Source organism: Vulpes vulpes, unplaced genomic scaffold (assembly GCF_048418805.1).
Source record: "Vulpes vulpes isolate BD-2025 unplaced genomic scaffold, VulVul3 u000000690, whole genome shotgun sequence".
In the NCBI taxonomy this organism is placed as follows: Eukaryota; Metazoa; Chordata; class Mammalia; order Carnivora; family Canidae; genus Vulpes; species Vulpes vulpes.
In genome coordinates, this window is record NW_027325818.1 from 231,137 (window position 1) to 250,784 (window position 19,648).

Sequence of the window (19,648 nt, forward strand, 5' to 3'; positions counted from 1 at the left end):
GTCAGTAGAGCATGTGACTCTTGATCTCAGGGTCATGAATTCAAGCCCCACGTTTGGTGTAGAGCTTACTTTAAAAAAAGGAACTACAGATCTGATCTATGCCTGAACATACATATCTTGATATTATTCCTTTCTGCCATTTTTACATCTCTGTCTTTTCAATATTTAAAGATGGCACTTTTGACAGCGATCACTATTTGTGCATGTGCTTGTCACAACAAAGACAAACGTATCACCAAATGGTTCTTTCTACATTGAAAGCTTGACCATGAGTTAACTAAGGTGTTTATTTCATAGATTTATCTTGTTGCTATCCATCAAGATGGTCTGTGCAGTCTCCCAGGAGTCTATAGCTGTGCTGCAGTACTCAGAATCACTTCAAATATGACCTTACAGCATATCTTTCATTCTCCTTTTTCACATCAGTGAATTACCTTCTTTGTTTCGATATTAAATTTCACCCTGGTGATATCCACCCACTTTGCTAATTGATTCAAGTCATTTCAATTTTAAGTGTGTCTACCAAACAAAATTGCCACATCTAACTTTGTTTTTTGGATACATTTAATGCAAAACTCCCTATTTTATCACACATTAAAAAAAAGCTAATGACTTGTCTCTAGATCCAGGACCAGCTTCTACCTAAATCCATGCTTTGTTTATTTGTTTGTTTGTTCTGGGGGGGATGGGGAGCAAGGAGTCATGGATCCTTAAAGTTTCCTGATTTGGGTACTGATCAGCCCAATTTTAGTGATCTGTTCCAGTTTTTCTAGTTTATCACATTTGAATTTGTAAATGTATAATCTGATCATTATTTTTCTTTTATTCAAGGTAAAAAATATGAGTCCTTTTCTCCATTCTTTAGACAATTCATCATTCCTATAAATTTTTTAAAATAAAAAAAAATGTTTTCTTCAGAGCCTACCATGAGCTAAGCACTGTGCTAGGTAATGAAGATATAAAGATGAATAAGAGATACAGTCCTTGCTCTCAAAGAATTTTTAGTCTAGTGGAGGAGACAGGTACAGGAAATAATCATTGCAAGCCAGTTTGATAAGTACTATGATAGAGGTTTGATAAACTGCTGGAGTACAAAAAAAAAGAATCAACTTTCTTTGCCTGGGAAAGGAAGGTGGAACTTCAGGGCCATCTTCACAGCCAGATCCTTTTTTTTTTTTTTTTAAGATTTCATTTATTTATTCATGAGAGAAAAAGTGAGAGAGAGAGAGAGAGAGAGAGAGAGAGAGGCAGAGACACAGGCAGAGGGAGAAACAGGCTCCATGCAGGGAAGCCTGACATGGGACTGGATCCCGGGTCCCCAGGACCATGCCCTGGGCTGAAGGCTGTGCTAAACCACTTAGCCACAGCCAGATCTAGGCTGCCCCACAGCCAGATCTTAAAGGATGGGTAAGAGGTTGTCAGAGAAGATGGAAGTCATTCAACATCCAAGACTACATGTGTGCAAAGTCTCAGAGACTTAGAGACTATACTATGTTTGGGATAAGGAGAAAAGTTTAATGTGGTTAAATTGTACTTGAGGGGCATAGTGAGATAAGAGGTTTGAGAAATAGGCAGGGACAAGATCATGATGGCGTTGTGTACTATGCTAAAGATAGGGTCTTTTTTCATATAAGAATGCAAACTCATTGAGTTTTTAAGCAGGGTAATGACATTATCAGAATTGTGCTTTAGAAACTCATAATAAGCAGTGTAAAGTGTGTGATAGGGAGGGAGCACGAGAAGAATATAAGACTGCTAGAAGCTCTGTAGGATGTCACCAATTCCCTAAGTACCCTAGGATATAAATCATTTTTGTTTTTCAACTGTAAAATAGGAATAGCCATTTCTTCCCTTACTTCACATGGAGCTAATAAGAGTAAATGAGATAATATGTCCTCTGAGTCTCTTAGAAGAAAGCTTCCAGGTTAAGGCTAGGTGGTCAGAAGTTGAGAAAAGCATAATCTATACCATATAATTTAATACTTCTTCATGTACACCTTATGTTTTTTAAAATATGTTTTGTCTTATAGCTTGATTTGACTCAGTCATAATCTTTTAAAGGGCAGAGTCCAGGACATCTTGCATTGTCCACTACCCTTAGTACAGAGACAGAACACAGAATGAGTCCTTAGCACCTTCCTGCAGATTGATTGCATACAGTGTCTCCTCTTAGGCAAGCTGCCTGAGACTAAGGTATCAGAAGAAGGGCACAGTATGATTGAGGACTAGGATTCTCTAGGGGTGTCCAAAAAGATTCCAAGTCTTGTTCAACCAGGCCTATGAGTGCCAGCAAGGCTCCTTTACTCCCTGCCTTGTGCTTGACACCTTCTTATAAATATGAGGTAAATTATGAAAGTTCCCTCTGTATAAAATAGAAATAATTATCATTTTGCTAGGAAGTCATAATCTACAGCCGAAAAATATTGAGTGGAATATATGTATTTTATGATTGTGAAAAAATTTCAGAATTTAGCTAGTCATTTGTTTGCAGAAAAGTTGTAAAAAATAATGTTCCACTTTTTGTATTTTGTCTTTCTGATGTCACAATTAATGTAGATATAACATGACAATAACCCTAGGTGTTTTCAATCCAAGTTTTGAACAATTGTAGTGATACATGATAAAACTTTGTAGAGGAGCCCAATCCTATAGCCAAAAGGACATTCGAGGAGTTTCCATATGTTTTATTTGTATGTCAAAAAATTACCCTAGATTTGCATCAGCAGAAGCCAGAATGTCTGAAAGCATTCCCTGCATTTTTAAAGCAAGCACTCTTCTCTCTCCTGATTTGGCACAGGTTGTGATCAGTTCACTGAGCAGAATGGCATTTCCTCCTATCCACACCTAATATAAACTCCAGCCAATTTAATGGGGTGTATTATGTAGGTTGGGGATACAAGCACATAAAGTCTTTGGCTCCTGAGACACTCATCTTGTGTGCCAAGACCAGGTGCAGAAATATATATATATATATATATATATATATATATATATATATATATACTTAAAGCCTGAGACAGCTGCTTTGCCAGTGATTTTGTATTTTTTCTATTTAACTGGAAAAGTTGGGCAGGTACAGTTTCTGTCAATTATACATAAAATGTTATTTTTCTTGTAGAGGAAGAGAGTACATTTAATTCCTCAACTCAGTATTGATGTCTAAACCATTGAGGTTTTTTTAATTGAGAGCTTAAAGCAAAAAGTAATATTTTTGATTGACCAGAATGCTCAGGAATGGAATATTCTGGTTAATTGACTTTTCTGGTTTAGAAAACAATTACACCAGGCTTTTGATTTGTTTTATGCATATTCTTTAACCTTTTTAAAAAAATATGTCTATAGATTTCTGCCTTAGTAAAGCACAATAAACTGGACCCGATTGAATCTTGCTACTATCACTTAGAGTCACACAGTGTTTCTGAACCCTTGATTCTAATTGGATAAGATCACCAAAAATTCCAGATATTGACTAAATCTGAACTGAACCTGGGGTATACAGGGAAATTACTTTTGGAAATTGTTTGGTTTCTTCTCATTTACTTCCTTCCCTAAAAGCAGAGTGATTTGTAAAAGAAAAATTCACTAGCCTAGTGAAGACTTTGATTTGCTAATCTATACTTTACTGAATAAAACCATAGTTTAGAATAGGAAATTTTAGCCAATGTCATGAAAGAAAAATGTTCTAAAAAGCTTAGATCTGAAACATGAGACTTTGCATGTCCAAAGGAAACAAGTGAATTGAGTTCATCTTGACCTGTCTATTCAATTTATTTCCTAACTAAATCTTACAGCAATTATCAGGGGCCTACTCACCACTTTGACCTTTCTGTAGTGCAGATGTTAGGTTTTGTATATAAAATAGCTAAGATTCTTTTTTTAAGATTTTATTTATCCATGAGACATACATACACACACACACACAGAGAGAGAGAGAGAGAGAGAGAGAGAGAGAGGCAGAGACACAGGCAGAGGGAGAAGCAGGCTCCATGCAGGGAGCCCGACGTGGGATTTGATCCTGGGTCTCCAGGATCACACCCTGGGCTGAAGGTGGCGCTAAACCGCTGAGCCACCCAGATTCTTGGCAGTAAATAGAACTGCTTTATACTTTTTCCATTAGTTTACCTTGGACTATATAATTATCCAAAGGGAAATATGGTCTGTGAATTCTGAAAGTGGCCTTCCAGCACTTCTCACCATAATGAATTCATAGTCCTTTTTCTTGATTCATTTTCAGGCAGGTATTACGTTATTTCCACTCTCCCAAGCCTTCATTTGTCTTTAATAGAGACTGCTTATCATGCCAAATGATGTGGAAAGAGTGAGAACCATGTAGAATTATGCTGCTATCACGTTTATTTTATTTCCTGGATGACATTTTCAGTTTTGTCACACAGTTAATGGATTTGTTTCTATTAACAAGTAGAGCCTTCTTGACCTAATCCCTTTTTCACGCATATTCCTGTGTAACTTCTAAATCTAAAGGTGCTAGGACAGTAGTTAAATTGGCTTTACAGAGGAGAGGACCACCACAAAGTCAGTTTGTGCAAATTTGGCCCTGGGTCATTCACTTATATTTTGGGGAGATTCATAAAAAATATTTATCCCAAATCCACATAACCTGAAAGTTGAAATGATTACAGTTTGGTGGGATATTGTAGGAGAAATCTGGAGAGAAAAGTTGCTACCAGAAGGATTTGTGGCAGTTCTTTTTTTGATCAAGAAGATTTAAATTCAAGTCAGAAAATGGCAAAGGGGAGAGAGACAAACAGAAAAAGTAGTGTAGTGATGCATGAAAGACAAGTGATGAGGTAGGAGAAAACCCACCAGATAGACTAATTTCAGCAACATTGTAAGTGAAATGGAGAGGGGAATAGGCATGAAGGAGAGGTGGAAGAAATTATGAGGGAGAGGAAGAGCAACAAATGTTGATAGAAGGATATGAAAGCTGTTGACCAAAGTGGTTGAGCTCAGGTGCAGAAGAGCCAGACTGCCTAAATTCAAATTCAAGATCAACTACTTCTTACCTGTGTGACTTTGGACAAGATATTTAATCTCCCTATTTTAGTTTCCTCATTTTTAAAATGGAAATAATAATAGTGTCTACCTCACAGGGCTTCTGTGAAAATTGATTGAATTAACACGTTGAAAGCACCTAGTACAGTTCCTGGCACAGGATCATCACTCAATAAATGTTGCCTGTTATTTTTATTATATGCCAACAACAGAGAAAAGCTAAACCCTACTACCAGCTGGTTCCAAAATAGCTATAATGAAAGAATTATAAGAGTTATGCTAACACTGAAAGAAAAAATAGGAAGGGCCAAATAAGTAAACACTGGAAATCTATGATGCTGAATTTTGATAATGGGACTGAAAAAAATGTTGCTAAATCTTTGCCAGTTACAGTTCAGCTGTTGAACAGTGCAGGTAATCTGTCTCTGCCTTAGTAAGGTACCTGATGTTTTAAAAAATGTCTTAATGTCATTCATGATCCAAGCATCCCTGATCTCTAGCCCAATGGACATAAAACAGCAAATACATGTGAGTAAATGCAGTTGACTGGGCTCTGTGCTTTTGCTTAAAAATTGACTTTGTGATTTATAGTTCACCAGGGCATTTAAGAAGCTATATGTTTCTGGTAAAGAAAAAAATACTGCCTGGGGAACCTGGCTGGTTCAGTTGGTAGAGCATGTGACTCTTGATCTCAGGGTCATGAGTTAAAGCTCCACATTGGATGTAGAGCTTACTTTTTAAAAATTGCCTAACCACAAAGCTGCAGACACATTTCTCAGAGTTTCAGAAGTATATTTGCTGCAGCTGGTTTATCCTCTGAATACCTTTGTGTGAGAAATGCCCTACACAATGAGGAAATGATTTTATTCAGCTATTGCAATAGGGAGAACATTTATTTTTTATTTTTTTAAGATTTTATTTATTTATTCATGACAGACACAGAAAGAGAGAGGCAGAGACACAGGCAGAGGGAGAAGCAGGCTCCATGCAGGGAGCCCGACGTGGGACTCGATCCCGGGTCTCCAGGATCTCACCCCGGGCTGGAGGCGGCACTAAACTGCTGGGCCACCCAGGCTGCCCAGGGAGAACATTTATTAATGAGGAATAGCTCAAAGAAAAGTAAGGGAGCCTGGGGTTTTACAGAGACAGGTAAACAAGGAAGTCATCTGCAAGTCTTAAGGGAGTCATTGGGAAAGATGGAGATGGGTCTTATTTTAGAATAATATGCTGGGGTAGGATGGTACACTGCAATTCACCTTTTCCTGGAAAACAAGAGGGGGCAAGGTTCTTAAACATTACTGCTTTCTGGTGAGCACAGGGCTCACATAAACTTCAACATTGTCATTTTCCCCTTTTGTTCAAGACAAGTATTATTACCAAGCAACTCAGAGGTGATCATAAACCTCCTGAGTATGGTGAAGCAGAGTCTAAGAAATAGTCTCTTGAGCACTCTTGGTGTTGCTCTTTAAAACCATTTGAACCATCTGTTGAGAAGCAGTGGTAAAAGTCAATTGTTTTAGGGTTTGTAGTTCAGACCTCTTAACAGAGGGAAGACTAACATTGAAAAAAAAACTAACGTAAAATGTCATATTTCAGAAAAAAGCCAACCAAGAATTGAACCCTGAAGGTAACCAGTCAAGTGGATTCTAAGACATCAATGGAGGAAAATCCATTTTGCAGCACCACTCATGGAGCTAAGATGTCAGTGTTCTTGGTGACACTGTCCATAGCCTAGGTTGCCTCTCATAGAAAGACATGCATGACCTGAGCACTTCTTCAGACACCCTTTGTGTCCTAGGTGGTAGTTTGTTCAAGAAGAATTCCTGTCATACATGTTCTGCTGTGATGACCAGTTCTTTCAGATTTATATCAAATCATTGGGCTTTAGCTTGTAGGGCTGCTTCAGCTCCCAGAGAAGAGATGAAGCTGTAAGGCAACATAGGGTCCTGATAGGGACTTAGGCAGTCAAGTTTTAGTTCTTGGTGACTCCAAGTCAGGTGGGAGGAAGAAAAATTGGAAAAGTCCATTTGGAATATATTAGCCAGATATTGAAGAAAACTGGAAGAATAGAAAATTTGGTAAGGATCAACAATTTGGGCATGGTACCAAGGTCCAGTCCAGTTTCCAAGTAGGTAACAAAACTGATTCTTCCACATGGGGAAGGAAGTCAATTATATCTCTACCAGAGAAGACAAAGTTTGCATACTCACCAGAAACCTGCAGTTTATGAAGAGATGATAACTGAAAGACAATAACTTGATTCTGATAACCTGGAATAGTGTGCTATAGATGACACATAGTTTTCCTTTGAAACACAAAATTTCTCTAAATGGTTACCTCCCTTTTTATCAAAGATAATCTCAAAGATTATTCTTGACTTCAAAATAAGGCTGGTCCCACAAGCAACAAAAGAAAAAAAGATAAATTGAAGTTCATCAAAGTAAAAACTTTTGTATCAAAGGACATTTTGTATCAAAGGACATTATCAAGAAAGTGAAAAGACAACCTACAAAATGGGAGAAAATATTTGCAAATCATATATCTGATAAGGGTCTAGTATCCAGAATATATAAAGAACTCATACTGCTCATCAACAAAAAAGACAATCCAATTTTAAAATGAGCAAAGGACCTGAATAGACATTTCTCCATAGAAGATATACAAATGTCTAACAATCATACAAAATGATGTTTGACATCATTAGTCGTCAGGGAAATGCAAATCAAATTCACAATGAGACACTATTTCACACCCACTAGAATGGCTAGAATTGAAAAAACAAAACAAAATAACAAGTGTTGATGAGGATGTAGAGAAATTGGAACCCTTGTACACTGTTGGTAGGAATGTAAAATGGTGCAGCTGTTATAGAAAACAGCTTGGCTGTCCTCAGAAGTTAAACAGAATTACAATATGTCCTAGCAATTTCACTCCTAAGAATATATCCAAAAAATTGAAAACAGGTACTCAAGTACACAAATGTTCACAGCAGCACTATTCACAATAGCCAAAAGGTAGAAACAACCCAAATGTCCATCAACAGATGAATGTATAAACAAAATATGGTATATACATACAATGGAGTATTAGTCATAAAAAGCAATGAAGCACTGACCACATGATACAACATGGATGAACCCCAAAAATATTATGCTAGGAGAAAGAAGCCAGACACAAAAGATCACCTATAGTATGATGTCGTTTACAGGAAATACCAAGAATAAGTAAATCCATAGAGACAGATTACAAATTGGTGGTTGTCAGGGGGTTATAGGAGGGAGAAATAAGGAATGCCTGCTTAATTAATGCAGGGTTTTCTTTTGAGGTGTGAAAATGTTTTGGAAATAAATTGAAGTGGAAGTCACACAATGTTATGAATGTACTAAATGTCAGTGAATTACATACTTTAAAATGGTTATTTTAACATTATATAAATTTTACCTCAACAAACAATACTCAACAATAAAAATCAGCCTCATCTGATTTAGCCTGATTATTTACATAGGTGCAGCAAGAATGGTAATTTACCATTTAGCCCTTCTTAAGCTTGTTTTGCTGGAAGTTTTCATATGAAATCTCACTTTGAAATTTTAAAAGCCTATTAGAGCTAGGAAGCCAATCTAAGGAGATTTTATCTTCAGTATTTATAAAGTTGGGATCATTCCTCTCTTCTTGGGGTCTCCAAGATATCTTAAGCTTCCAGGGCTTCCCAGGAAGTAACCTTCCTTACTCGCTTGCAAGACTGGGAACTCTGTAAGCCAGGTACCAGATACCAGGCTAGTTTTCCCAAGAAGGCTTTGTATGCATTGCTGAATAAAGTCAACCTTAGTTCCTTAAAAGTGTATGATCATATATGATTCAGTGAGCTTCATTGACAAATATGGCATTCCAGGCAAGGCCTTGGTTATATAACCAATGTTGCCAATCATGTCCTGATAACAGGTAGGACAGATAATTCTTTTTTTTTAATAATAAATTTCTTTTTTATTGGTGTTCAATTTGCCAACATACAGAATAACACCCAGTGCTCATCCTGTCAAGTGCCCCCCTCAGTGCCCGTCACCCATTCACCCCCACCCCCCGCCCTCCTCCCCTTCCACCACCCCTAGTTCGTTTCCCAGAGTTAGGAGACTTTATGTTCTGTCTCCCTTTCTGATATTTCCTACCCATTTCTTCTCCCTTCCCTTCTATTCCCTTTCACTATTATTTATATTCCCCAAATAATGAGACCATATAATGTTTAGGACAGATAATTCTTATTGAACCAGTGCAAATAATTATATTGCCATGTAAATAAGAATGCTCGATAAAAGTTTCTGAATCCTGGAGGGCTCAGGCAGGGGGAATGAGGTATCATTTACAAGTGTGTGACTTCTGTTTGCAAAAGCATGGTTTACTAAATTATTATGAGTTATAGATAGCATTAAAAAAGTTAAATGAGTCCCTAAAACATCATCAGTATTGTGTTTTGATTGAAATATAGTTAACATGATGTTACATTAGTTTCAGGTGTCCAACTTAGTGACTCCACAACTCTGTAGGTTATGCTTTGCTGACTACAGTGAAGCTACCTTCTGTCACCGTACAACACTATTACAATATCATCAACTGCATTCCCTGTGTTGTGCCTTTTATTCCCATGACTTATTCATTCTACAACTAGAAACCTGTACTTCCCACTCTTCTTCACCCATTTCGCCCATCCCCTCACCCCTCCCCTCTGGCAACCATCAGTTTGTTCTCTGTATTTATGGGTCAGTCTGCTTTAAAACATCAGCACATTCTAAACAAAATCCACAATCATCCCCCATCAGTTTCATTCGGATTTATGTAATTAGTTCTTGTTCCTCTTGACCTTGCATTAGTAGTCTCATTAACCTGTCTACTTGTCAGCTAGAGTTCTTGAAATCCTGACTCAATTCACTGATATGGTCTCAAAGTTGTTTAAACTATACCATAAAAAGCCTGCACTTAACAATACTTGGCAAAACCATTTTCCATGGGGCTCTGAGATAGTCTCTCTTTGTTGAAGATGAAGCACTCTAGCTTGTACCTGATTGCAAGTACTCTCAGGGACACATTAGATTAAAATATATAAAACCATCTGTAAATGGCAAAAGATGTACAATAGCTTTGGTTAACTTGCTGCTGATCATTTTCAGAAATTAAAGATCTGATGAGAATTCATTACAAGAATAATGCAACTGGCAAAGACATGTAGTTGTTTCTGTGGCATGCAAAACAATATAAAAGTCAATCCCAAAAAGTTTTTAGACAAAATATCCATAAACATAATGATTAACTCTATTTTCAAAGAAAAGAGAGTATTATATCTAATTTATAAAAATGAATGAACATAATCTTTATAGAGACAAATATCCCTAAATATAACCTATAATAATCCTGATATAATATACCACAAGCTTACAGTTAGAATATACCAAGCTTACAGTTAGAATATTCCCAGAATATACCAAGAATATCAAGTAAAGAGATTCAGTAAACCAGAGTAGGTGTCAAATATCCATATAGTAATATAATTCCATAGGTAAGTGCTGAGACTCCCCAATTGAAACTAATGGCCTAGCAGATGCTAGATTCTAAAGAAGCAAAATTAAGACCAAGTTAACATTAAAAAATTTTTTAATTATGACCAAAAACACTATACTGTAGTCATCTAAAATCTGGGAAAGCAGCACAAGGACTCTGAAAAATAGAAACATATCATGGCTAGTGAGGACATTGATAGATCCTTAGGAAATTCCTATATAACATACAATTTCTGAACTATTTATATTAATAACAATTTGCTTATACAATTTAACCTAGGGAAAGCTGAGCATCTCTACGAATTTGGCAACTCTTCCCATGCATCTCATCAATAATAACATATCAGATAAACCCAATTATTTCTAGCATGTCTTTATTTTTATAAGATGAAGGAACAAATTCCTTGTGATTTTTCCAGGGTGTTCTGGGATTCAATTAAGATAAGTGATGGATTACTGAAAAATACTACTTGGTTCTCTATTTAACCAAAATCATGATAAAAGATTTTTAATGTAAACATAGGAGGTAATATGACCATAAAGAACCTCATCTCAGGGCTCCTGGGTGGCTCAGTCAGTTAAATGACCAACTCTTGGTTTGGGCTCTGGTCATGTTCTCAAAATCCTGAGATCAAGCCCTGCATTGGGCTCCCCACTCAACACAGTCTTTTTTTATTATTATTATTATATTTATTTATTCATAGACACAGAGAAAGAGGCAGAGACAAAGGCAGAGGGAAAAGCAGGCTCCCTGTAAGGAGCCTGATGTGGAGCTCGATCCCAGGACCCCTGGATCATGACCTGAGTCAAAGGCAGATGCTCAGCCACTGAGCCTCCCAGGTGCCGCAGCACAGACTTCTTGTCCCTCGCCCTCTGCTCCTCCCCCTGCCTGCTCTCACATTCTCACTCTCCCACCCTCATAAATAAATAAATAAATAAATAAATAAATAAATAAATAAATCTTTTTTTTTTAAAAAAAGAACCTCATCTCTTTCCTACGTAGGAAGACTTTGCTTTCTTAAATAATCAAGGCCATAATAAACGTAAATCATATAAGGTTGTTCTAGTAAGACAAAAAATCTTGTTTATTGAGGAAGATTACTTAGTAAAGCAAAACCTTTACAGGCTGTTATTAAGAGAAAACCAATAATGCAAAAAAAATAACATTTTAACAGAAAGGAAACCAAATTCTAGTTTTCTATCAGTATATAATATTTGATACTGAAGTTCTTTTTCAAAATCTGATAAATATGCCCATCAAACCTTAGCCAACTTTGATCTTAACAAATAAAATTCCCTTTCTGGGAAACTTCTACCACTTTCTATATGTATACACATCCTTTACAGTATAATTTCTATAAGTGGCCAAAAAGAACATGTTCACTAACAGATCCAAATACATACAGTTTCACTGTAGCATGTAAAGATAAGAAGCAAAAGTATATAAACCTTAGTAATTAATGCATTCTTTTAGTTAGAAATGATCTAGGTATCTGATGAATATCCATTAATTAATTTAATATCAGCCCAAAGTTTTCAGTTACCTAAAGGTAGCTGACATACTACAAAACATAATTACTGTTGAAATAAACTTCATCAGAATAATGACTCAATTAGGCTAAACAAATTTACATTTGTCATAGTCTCAAACATTTAGTAGAAGTAATATTAGCTCATTTAATTAGTAAACCTGTATAAATTTAGGAATAATATACTCAAGTAGAATAAAAATCTACATGTATATTACCCTTAATACTGATAAATTAGAAAAAACATGGCTGATTTTAGTAAACCAAATTTATTATAAATTAGTCTCGTCTGCCAAAGATTTACCTAAATTATGCTAACTTGAATTCTTAAAATATTTGAGTTTGTTTCTATAGGAATACTCTTTTAGCACATTAAAAGTCTTCAAAGTTTAGTTTCTTTATTTTCCTTATTTAGGAATATTCTATTTATCTAAGACCTTATTTCTATAATCCGGTGAAAATAGAGCTCCTTTAAGCATATATTAGGAAAATGTTACATACAAAGGCCTTTCTGATTACAGACATCATCACTATTAATATTATTCAAGTTATCGTCATAGGGAGGATGTTCATTAACAAATAACATCTCAAAGGAAAAAAAAGGGGGCTGGGAGGTTTTTAAAGACAGGTATTCTTCTTTATATACCATATTATTTCTGTTTGCTGTGTTTGTTGGTTGGTTTTGTTTTTCTGTGCATATGACTTGTCTCCCTAACTTAATTGTAGGCTCTGAGGGGAAAAAGTATGTCCTGTATTGATTTGTATTTCTCCTCCCCCTCCTCCTTACTTCTTTATTTTTTACTGAAGTATAATTGACATACAATGTCCTCTTAGTTTTAGGTGTACATAATAGTGATTCAACATTTTTATACACTACGAAATGATCCCCACAGTAAGTCTAGTTATAATCTGTCACCATACAAGGTTATTAGAACATTATTGACTATATTCTCTATACTGTATACCTCTCTTTTTTTTTTTTTTTGCCTAACACTCAATATTCCACCTCACCTATCCAAAAGTTATTGACATTTCTCTTTCTTGATGTGCTAAGACAGTAAACTTATAAAATATAAACTTTTCATGATTGGAAAATAGAATCTAGGAACTTTCTAAGTCACATATTTAACTCTTATTTACAGAAAATTCTTGGGTGGACAAATCTTTTTATCATATTGGTTTCTTCCTAGTTGCATATCTGAGGCCAAGCTATTTTTTGCTAGATGATCACTAAGTTCACGTTCATGAGAAAAAAAATCAATGCTTAGTGCTATTTTTTACCAACTTCCTGCTCACCAATGTACCTGTCTCATGATTCAGCCTATGAATCAGGGTATTGTTCAGAATATGAAACATTATGAAAGAGATTTCATGAAGACATTTATGCACTGTGTAGGTACTAGAAAGATCTTACAATCTCATAGTACTGAAAAATGCTATTTTAGGTGATGCTCATGCTCAGAATTCTATTTCAAGTAAAATATCAGGGAGAACTTGGGGAAAAAATGGGCTGGATATTTAAAGTGTCTGTGGAAGCTGAAGAGATTGAAGCATTTAGGATGAGGCCTTAAAAATAAATTACACTTTTGATGATAAAGAATTCTCTTACATCTACTCAACAAGACTTAATGGCAACTTAATAAAAAGAGTAGGCTACTCTTAATAAAAGAGTAGGTTAATGTTGACAGGAGGTTAAAGTGACACAATATCACCAATAGTAAAAAAGTTAAAAGACATCAGTGAAGTCACTGAAGACAATTTTTGTGAAGGAAACAGAATAACTTCAGAGGAGGCTGCTTCAGTCTCCATTGTAATAATCACATTTATCAAAAGGCAACCACATGCTTGCTGCCCAGGAGGTTATGCATTTGTACATTCTACATGCAGCTTTTATGAGCAACAGGTACAAAAACTTACTCAAAAGAGAGAAAGAAACAACCTCTAGGTTACGTCATAGAATCAGTACAGAGACTCCAATTTCCATCATCTTCTGCATCTGGCTGAGCAAGATGGTCTTTAAGGCCCTTTCTAGAGTCTAGCTTTCTTAAAGTCCATCATGATGACCCCAGGGCACTACAAGTTTTTAAAAATATCATTCCTGAGTCATTAGAAAAAAGTTTTATTTTGTCCAATATAATATTCTAGTTCTTTGAAAATCTGGGATCCTAAATTGGAAAATGTTACCAATCAACCTGAATATGTAGTTTACCAAAACACTTCATCCCTTGATCATTCTGAGCCATTTACTATTTAATCTTTATAGGTAGATTTTTGTTTTTCTTAAAAGAAGGGGGAATTGTAAGGGAATAGATCTCAAGGGTTAGATCCTTGGCTGTAAAGACTCCCTTAGATCGCTTTTGGTTATTGGCTGTAGCAACTTGTTTTCTTACAGAGATGAAGCATCTGGTTTTTGTTATCTCAATGATGCTGTCCTGGGAATATTACGATTGCGACGGAAATTTGACCGTATTCTCTATGTGGATTTGGATCTGCACCATGGAGATGGTAAGCCTTTCACTTTCAAAGGTGCTTTGCTGCTAGGACAGAAGGTTTTTGTCAGTAAAGCTGCTTCTAGGTGACTGGTCAAAAGAGAAATGCCTTTTGTAAGAGAAATTTTTCTAATTGAGAATCCTCAAGTAGATAGAAGAGAGAGTCTTCTAACTGATATAATTCCTCCTATACTGATCAAGGTGGTTTAAAATACCAGGTTACTATCATTTCCCCTCCACCAGCAAAGTATTCCAGTAGAGAACGTTAAGAAGTGGAAATCATGTCTCCTGTTTGCTCAGTACTCAGAAACCTCCCCCAGGCCACTTCCATAAGTGAAATCGGCAGTTACAAGCTGACAGTCTCGTTGCTTCTCTTAAGATTGAATGAGTACATGATGGAATAACATTCTGAATTTTTCACCAATAGGGATGCCAACTCATGTAGTGATCAGAATTTGTGCCATTTTCTTTGAATTGCTAAAATGCGTAGTGCTGCACAAACTCAGGGTATCTCCTCTAACTTTTCACAGCAGCAGAACCTTGATTTCCCTCATAACATTAATGCCCTCTTTTTTTTAATTTATTTTTTATTGGTGTTCAATTTACCAACATACAGAATAACCCCCAGTGCCCGTCACCCATTCACTCCCACCCCCCGCCCTCCTCCCCTTCTACCAACTCTAGTTCGTTTCCCAGAGTTAGGAGTCTTTATGTTCTGTCTCCCTTTCTGATATTTCCCACACATTTCTTCTCCCTTCCCTTATATTCCCTTTCACTATTATTTATATTCCCCAAATGAATGAGAGCATACAATGTTTGTCCTTCGCCAATTGACTTACTTCACTCAGCATAATACCTTCCAGTTCCATCCACAATGAAGCAAATGGTGGGTATTTGTCATTTCTAATGGCTGAGTAATATTCCATTGTATACATACCACATCTTCTTTATCCATTCATCTTTCCATGGACACCGAGGCTCCTTCCAAAGTTTGGCTATTGTGGCCATTGCTGCTATAAACATCGGGGTACAGGTGTCCCGGCGTTTCATTGCATCTGTATCTTTGGAATAAATCCCCAACAGTGCAATTGCTGGGTCGTAGGGCAGGTCTATTTTTAACTCTTTGAGGAACCTCCACACAGTTTTACAGAGTGGCTGCACCAGTTCACATTCCCACCAACAGTGTAAGAGGGTTCCCTTTTCTCCCCATCCTCTCCAACATTTGTGGTTTCCTGCCTTGTTAATTTTCCCCATTCTCACTGGTGTGAGGTGGTATCTCATTGTGGTTTTGATTTGTATTTCCCTGATGGCAAGTGATGCGGAGCATTTTCTCATGTGCATGTTGGCCATGTCTATGTCTTCCTCTGTGAGATTTCTCTTCATGTCTTTTGCCCATTTCATGATTGGATTGTTTGTTTCTTTGGTGTTGAGTTTAATAAGTTCTTTATAAATCTTGGAAACTAGCCCTTTATCTGATACGTCATTTGCAAAAATCTTCTCCCTTTCTGTAGGTTGTCTTTTAGTTTTGTGGACTGTATCCTTTGCTGTGCAAAAGCTTCTTATCTTGATGAAGTCCCAAAAGTTCATTTTTGCTTTTGTTTCTTTTGCCTTCATGGATGTATCTTGCAAGAAGTTACTGTGGCCAAGTTCAAAAAGGGTGTTGCCTGTGTTTTCCTCTAGGATTTTGATGGAATCTTGTCTCACATTTAGATCTTTCATCCATTTTGAGTTTATCTTTGTGTATGGTGCAAGAGAGTCGTCTAGTTTCATTCTTCTGCATGTGGATGTCCAATTTTCCCAGCACCATTTATTGAAGAGACTTTCTTCCAGTGGATAGTCTTTCCTCCTTTGTCGAATATTAGTTGATCATAAAGTTCAGGGTCCACTTCTGGGTTCTCGATTCTGTTCCATTGATCTATGTGTCTGTTTTTGTGCCAGTACCACACTGTCTTGATGACTACAGCTTTGTAGTACAACCTGAAAATCTGGCATTGTGATGCCCCCAGATATGGTTTTCTTTTTTAAAATTCCCCTGGCTATTCGGGGTCTTTTCTGATTCCACACAAATCTTAAAATAATTTGTTCTAACTCTCTGAAGAAAGTCCATGGTATTTTGATAGGGATTGCATTAAACATGTATATTGCCCTGGATAACATTGACATTTTCACAATATTAATTCTGCTAATCCATGAGCATGGAATATTTTTCCATCTTTTTGTGTCTTCCTCAATTTCTTTCAGAAGTGTTCTATAGTTTTTAGGGTATAGATCCTTTACCTCTTTGGTTAGGTTTATTCCTAGGTATCTTATGCTTTTGGGTGCAACTGTAAATGTGATTGACTCCTTCATTTCTCTTTCTTCAGTCTCATTGTTAGTGTATAGAAATGCCACTGATTTCTGGGCATTGATTTTGTATCCTGCCACGCTACCAAATTGCTGTATGAGTTCTAGCAATCTTGGGGTGGAGACTTTTGGGTTTTCTATGTAGAGTATCATGTCATCGGCGAAGAGGGAGAGTTTGACTTCTTCTTTGCCAATTTGAATGCCTTTAATGTCTTTTTGTTGTCTGATTGCTGAGGCTAGGACTTCCAGTACTATGTTGAATAGCAGTGGTGAGAGTGGACATCCCTGTCTTGTTCCTGATCTTAGGGGAAAGGCTCCCAGTGTTTCCCCATTGAGAATGTTATTTGCTGTGGGCTTTTCATAGATGGCTTTTAAGATGTCGAGGAATGTTCCCTCTATCCCTACACTCTGAAGAGTTTTGATCAGAAATGGATGCTGTATTTTGTCAAATGCTTTCTCTGCATCTAATGAGAGGATCATATGGTTCTTGGTTTTTCTCTTGCTGATATGATGAATCACATTGATTGTTTTATGGGTGTTGAACCAGCCTTGTGTCCCGGGGATAAATCCTACTTGGTCATGGTGAATAATTTTCTTAATGTACTGTTGGATCCTATTGGCTAGTATCTTGTTGATAATTTTTGCATCCATGTTCATCAGGGATATTGGTCTGTAATTCTCCTTTTTGATGGGGTCTTTGTCTGGTTTTGGAATTAAGCTGATGTTGGCATCATAGAATGAATTTGGAAGTACTCCATCTATTTCTATCTTTCCAAACAGCTTTAGGAGAATAGGTACGATTTCTTCTTTAAACGTTTGATAGAATTCCCCTGGGAAGCCATCTGGCCCTGGACTTTTGTGTCTTGGGAGGTTTTTGATGACTGCTTCAATTTCCTCCCTGGTTATTGGCCTGTTCAGGTTTTCTATTTCTTCCTGTTCCAGTTTTGGTAGTTTGTGGCTTTCCAGGAATACATCCATTTCTTCTAGATTGCCTAATTTATTGGCATATAGCTGTTCATAATATGTTTTCAAAACAGTTTGTATTTCCTTGGTGTTGGTAGTGATCTCTCCTTTCTCATTCATGATTTTATTAATTTGAGTCTTCTCTCCCTTCTTTTTAATAAGGCTGGCTAATGGTTTATCTATCTTATTAATTCTTTCAAAGAACCAACTCCTGGTTCTGTTGATCTGTTCCACAGTTCTTCTGGTCTCGATTTTGTTGAGTGCTGCTCGAGTCTTTATTAAGTCTCTTCTTCTCCTGGGTGTAGGATCTATTTGCTGTTTTTTCTCTAGCTCCTTTATGTGTAAGGTTAGCTTTTGTATTTGAGTTCTTTCCAGTTTTTGAATGGATGCTTGTATTGCGATGTATTTCCCCCTTAGGACTGCTTTTGCTGCATCCCAAAGATATTGCACCGTTGTATCTTCATTCTCATTAGTTTCCATGAATCTTTTTAATTCTTCCTTAATTTCCTGGTTGACCCTTTCATCTTTTAGCAGGATGGTCCTTAACCTCCACGTGTTTGAGGTCCTTCCAAACTTCTTGTGGTGATTTGGTTCTAATTTCAGGCATTATGGTCTGAAAATATGCAGGGGACGATCCCAATCTTTTGGTATCGGTTCAGACCCGATTTGTGACCCAGTATGTGGTCTATTCCGGAGAAAGTTCCATGTGCACTTGAGAAGAATGTGTATTGAGTTGAGATTGGATGTAAAGTTCTGTAGATATCTGTGAAATCCATCTGGTCCAGTGTATCTTTTAAAGCTCTCGTTTCTTTGGAGAGGTTGTGCTTAGAAGAACTATCGAGTATAGAAAGAGCTAGATTGAAGTCACCAAGTATAAGTGTATTATTATCAAAGTATTTCTTCACTTTGGTTGTTAATTGATTTATATATTGGGAGCTCCCACATTCGGGGCATATATATTGAGGATTGTTAGGTCCTCTTGTTGGACAGATCCTTTAAGTATGATATAGTGTCCCTCTTCATCTCTCACTACAGTCTTCGGGGTAAATTTTAGTTTATCTGATATAAGGATGGCTACCCCTGCTTTCTTTTGAGGACCATTTGAATGGTAAATGGTTCTCCAACCTTTTATTTTCAGGCTGTAGGTGTTCTTCTGTCTAAAATGAGTCTCTCGTAGACAGCAAATAGATGGGTCCTGCTTTCTTATCCAGTCTGAAACCCTGCGCCTTTTGATGGGGTCATTAAGCCCATTCACGTTCAGAGTTACTATTGAGAGATATGAGTTTAGTGTCACCATGATATCTATTCAGTCCTTGTTTTTGTGGATTGTTCCACTGAACTTCTTCTTAAAGGGGAATTTTAAGAGTCCCCCTTAAAATTTCTTGCAGAGCTGGTTTGGAGGTCACATATTCTTTCAGTTGCTGCCTGTCTTGGAAGCTCTTTATCTCTCCTTCCATTTTGAATGAGATCCTTGCTGGATAAAGTATTCTTGGTTGCATGTTCTTCTCATTTAGGACCCTGAAGATATCCTGCCAGCCCTTTCTGGACTGCCAGGTCTCTGTGGAGAGGTCTGCTGTTACCCTAATACTCCTCCCCATAAAAGTCAGGGATTTCTTGTCTCTTGCTGCTTTAAGGATCTTCTCTTTATCTTTGGAATTTGCAAGCTTCACTATTAAATGTTGAGGTGTTGAACGGTTTTTATTGATTTTAGGGGGGGATCTCTCTATTTCCTGTATCTGAATGCCTGTTTCCCTTCCCAGAT

The 19,648-nt window shown here is 36.9% G+C and overlaps 1 protein-coding gene across 12 annotated transcripts in view; it reads left to right on the forward strand.

Moving 5' to 3' along the window:
• HDAC8 (histone deacetylase 8) overlaps positions 1 to 19,648 on the forward strand; it is a 220,873-nt gene that overhangs the window by 47,107 nt on the left and 154,118 nt on the right. For 11 of the 12 annotated variants that reach the window (XM_072746342.1, XM_025982838.2, XM_072746350.1 and 8 more), the window contains one exon: positions 14,484 to 14,596. In XM_072746342.1, coding sequence (XP_072602443.1) covers positions 14,484 to 14,596 — 113 coding nt within the window. Of the gene's footprint in view, positions 1 to 14,465; positions 14,597 to 19,648 lie in introns of all 12 variants that reach the window. The other variant, XM_072746343.1, reaches the window with a different exon arrangement.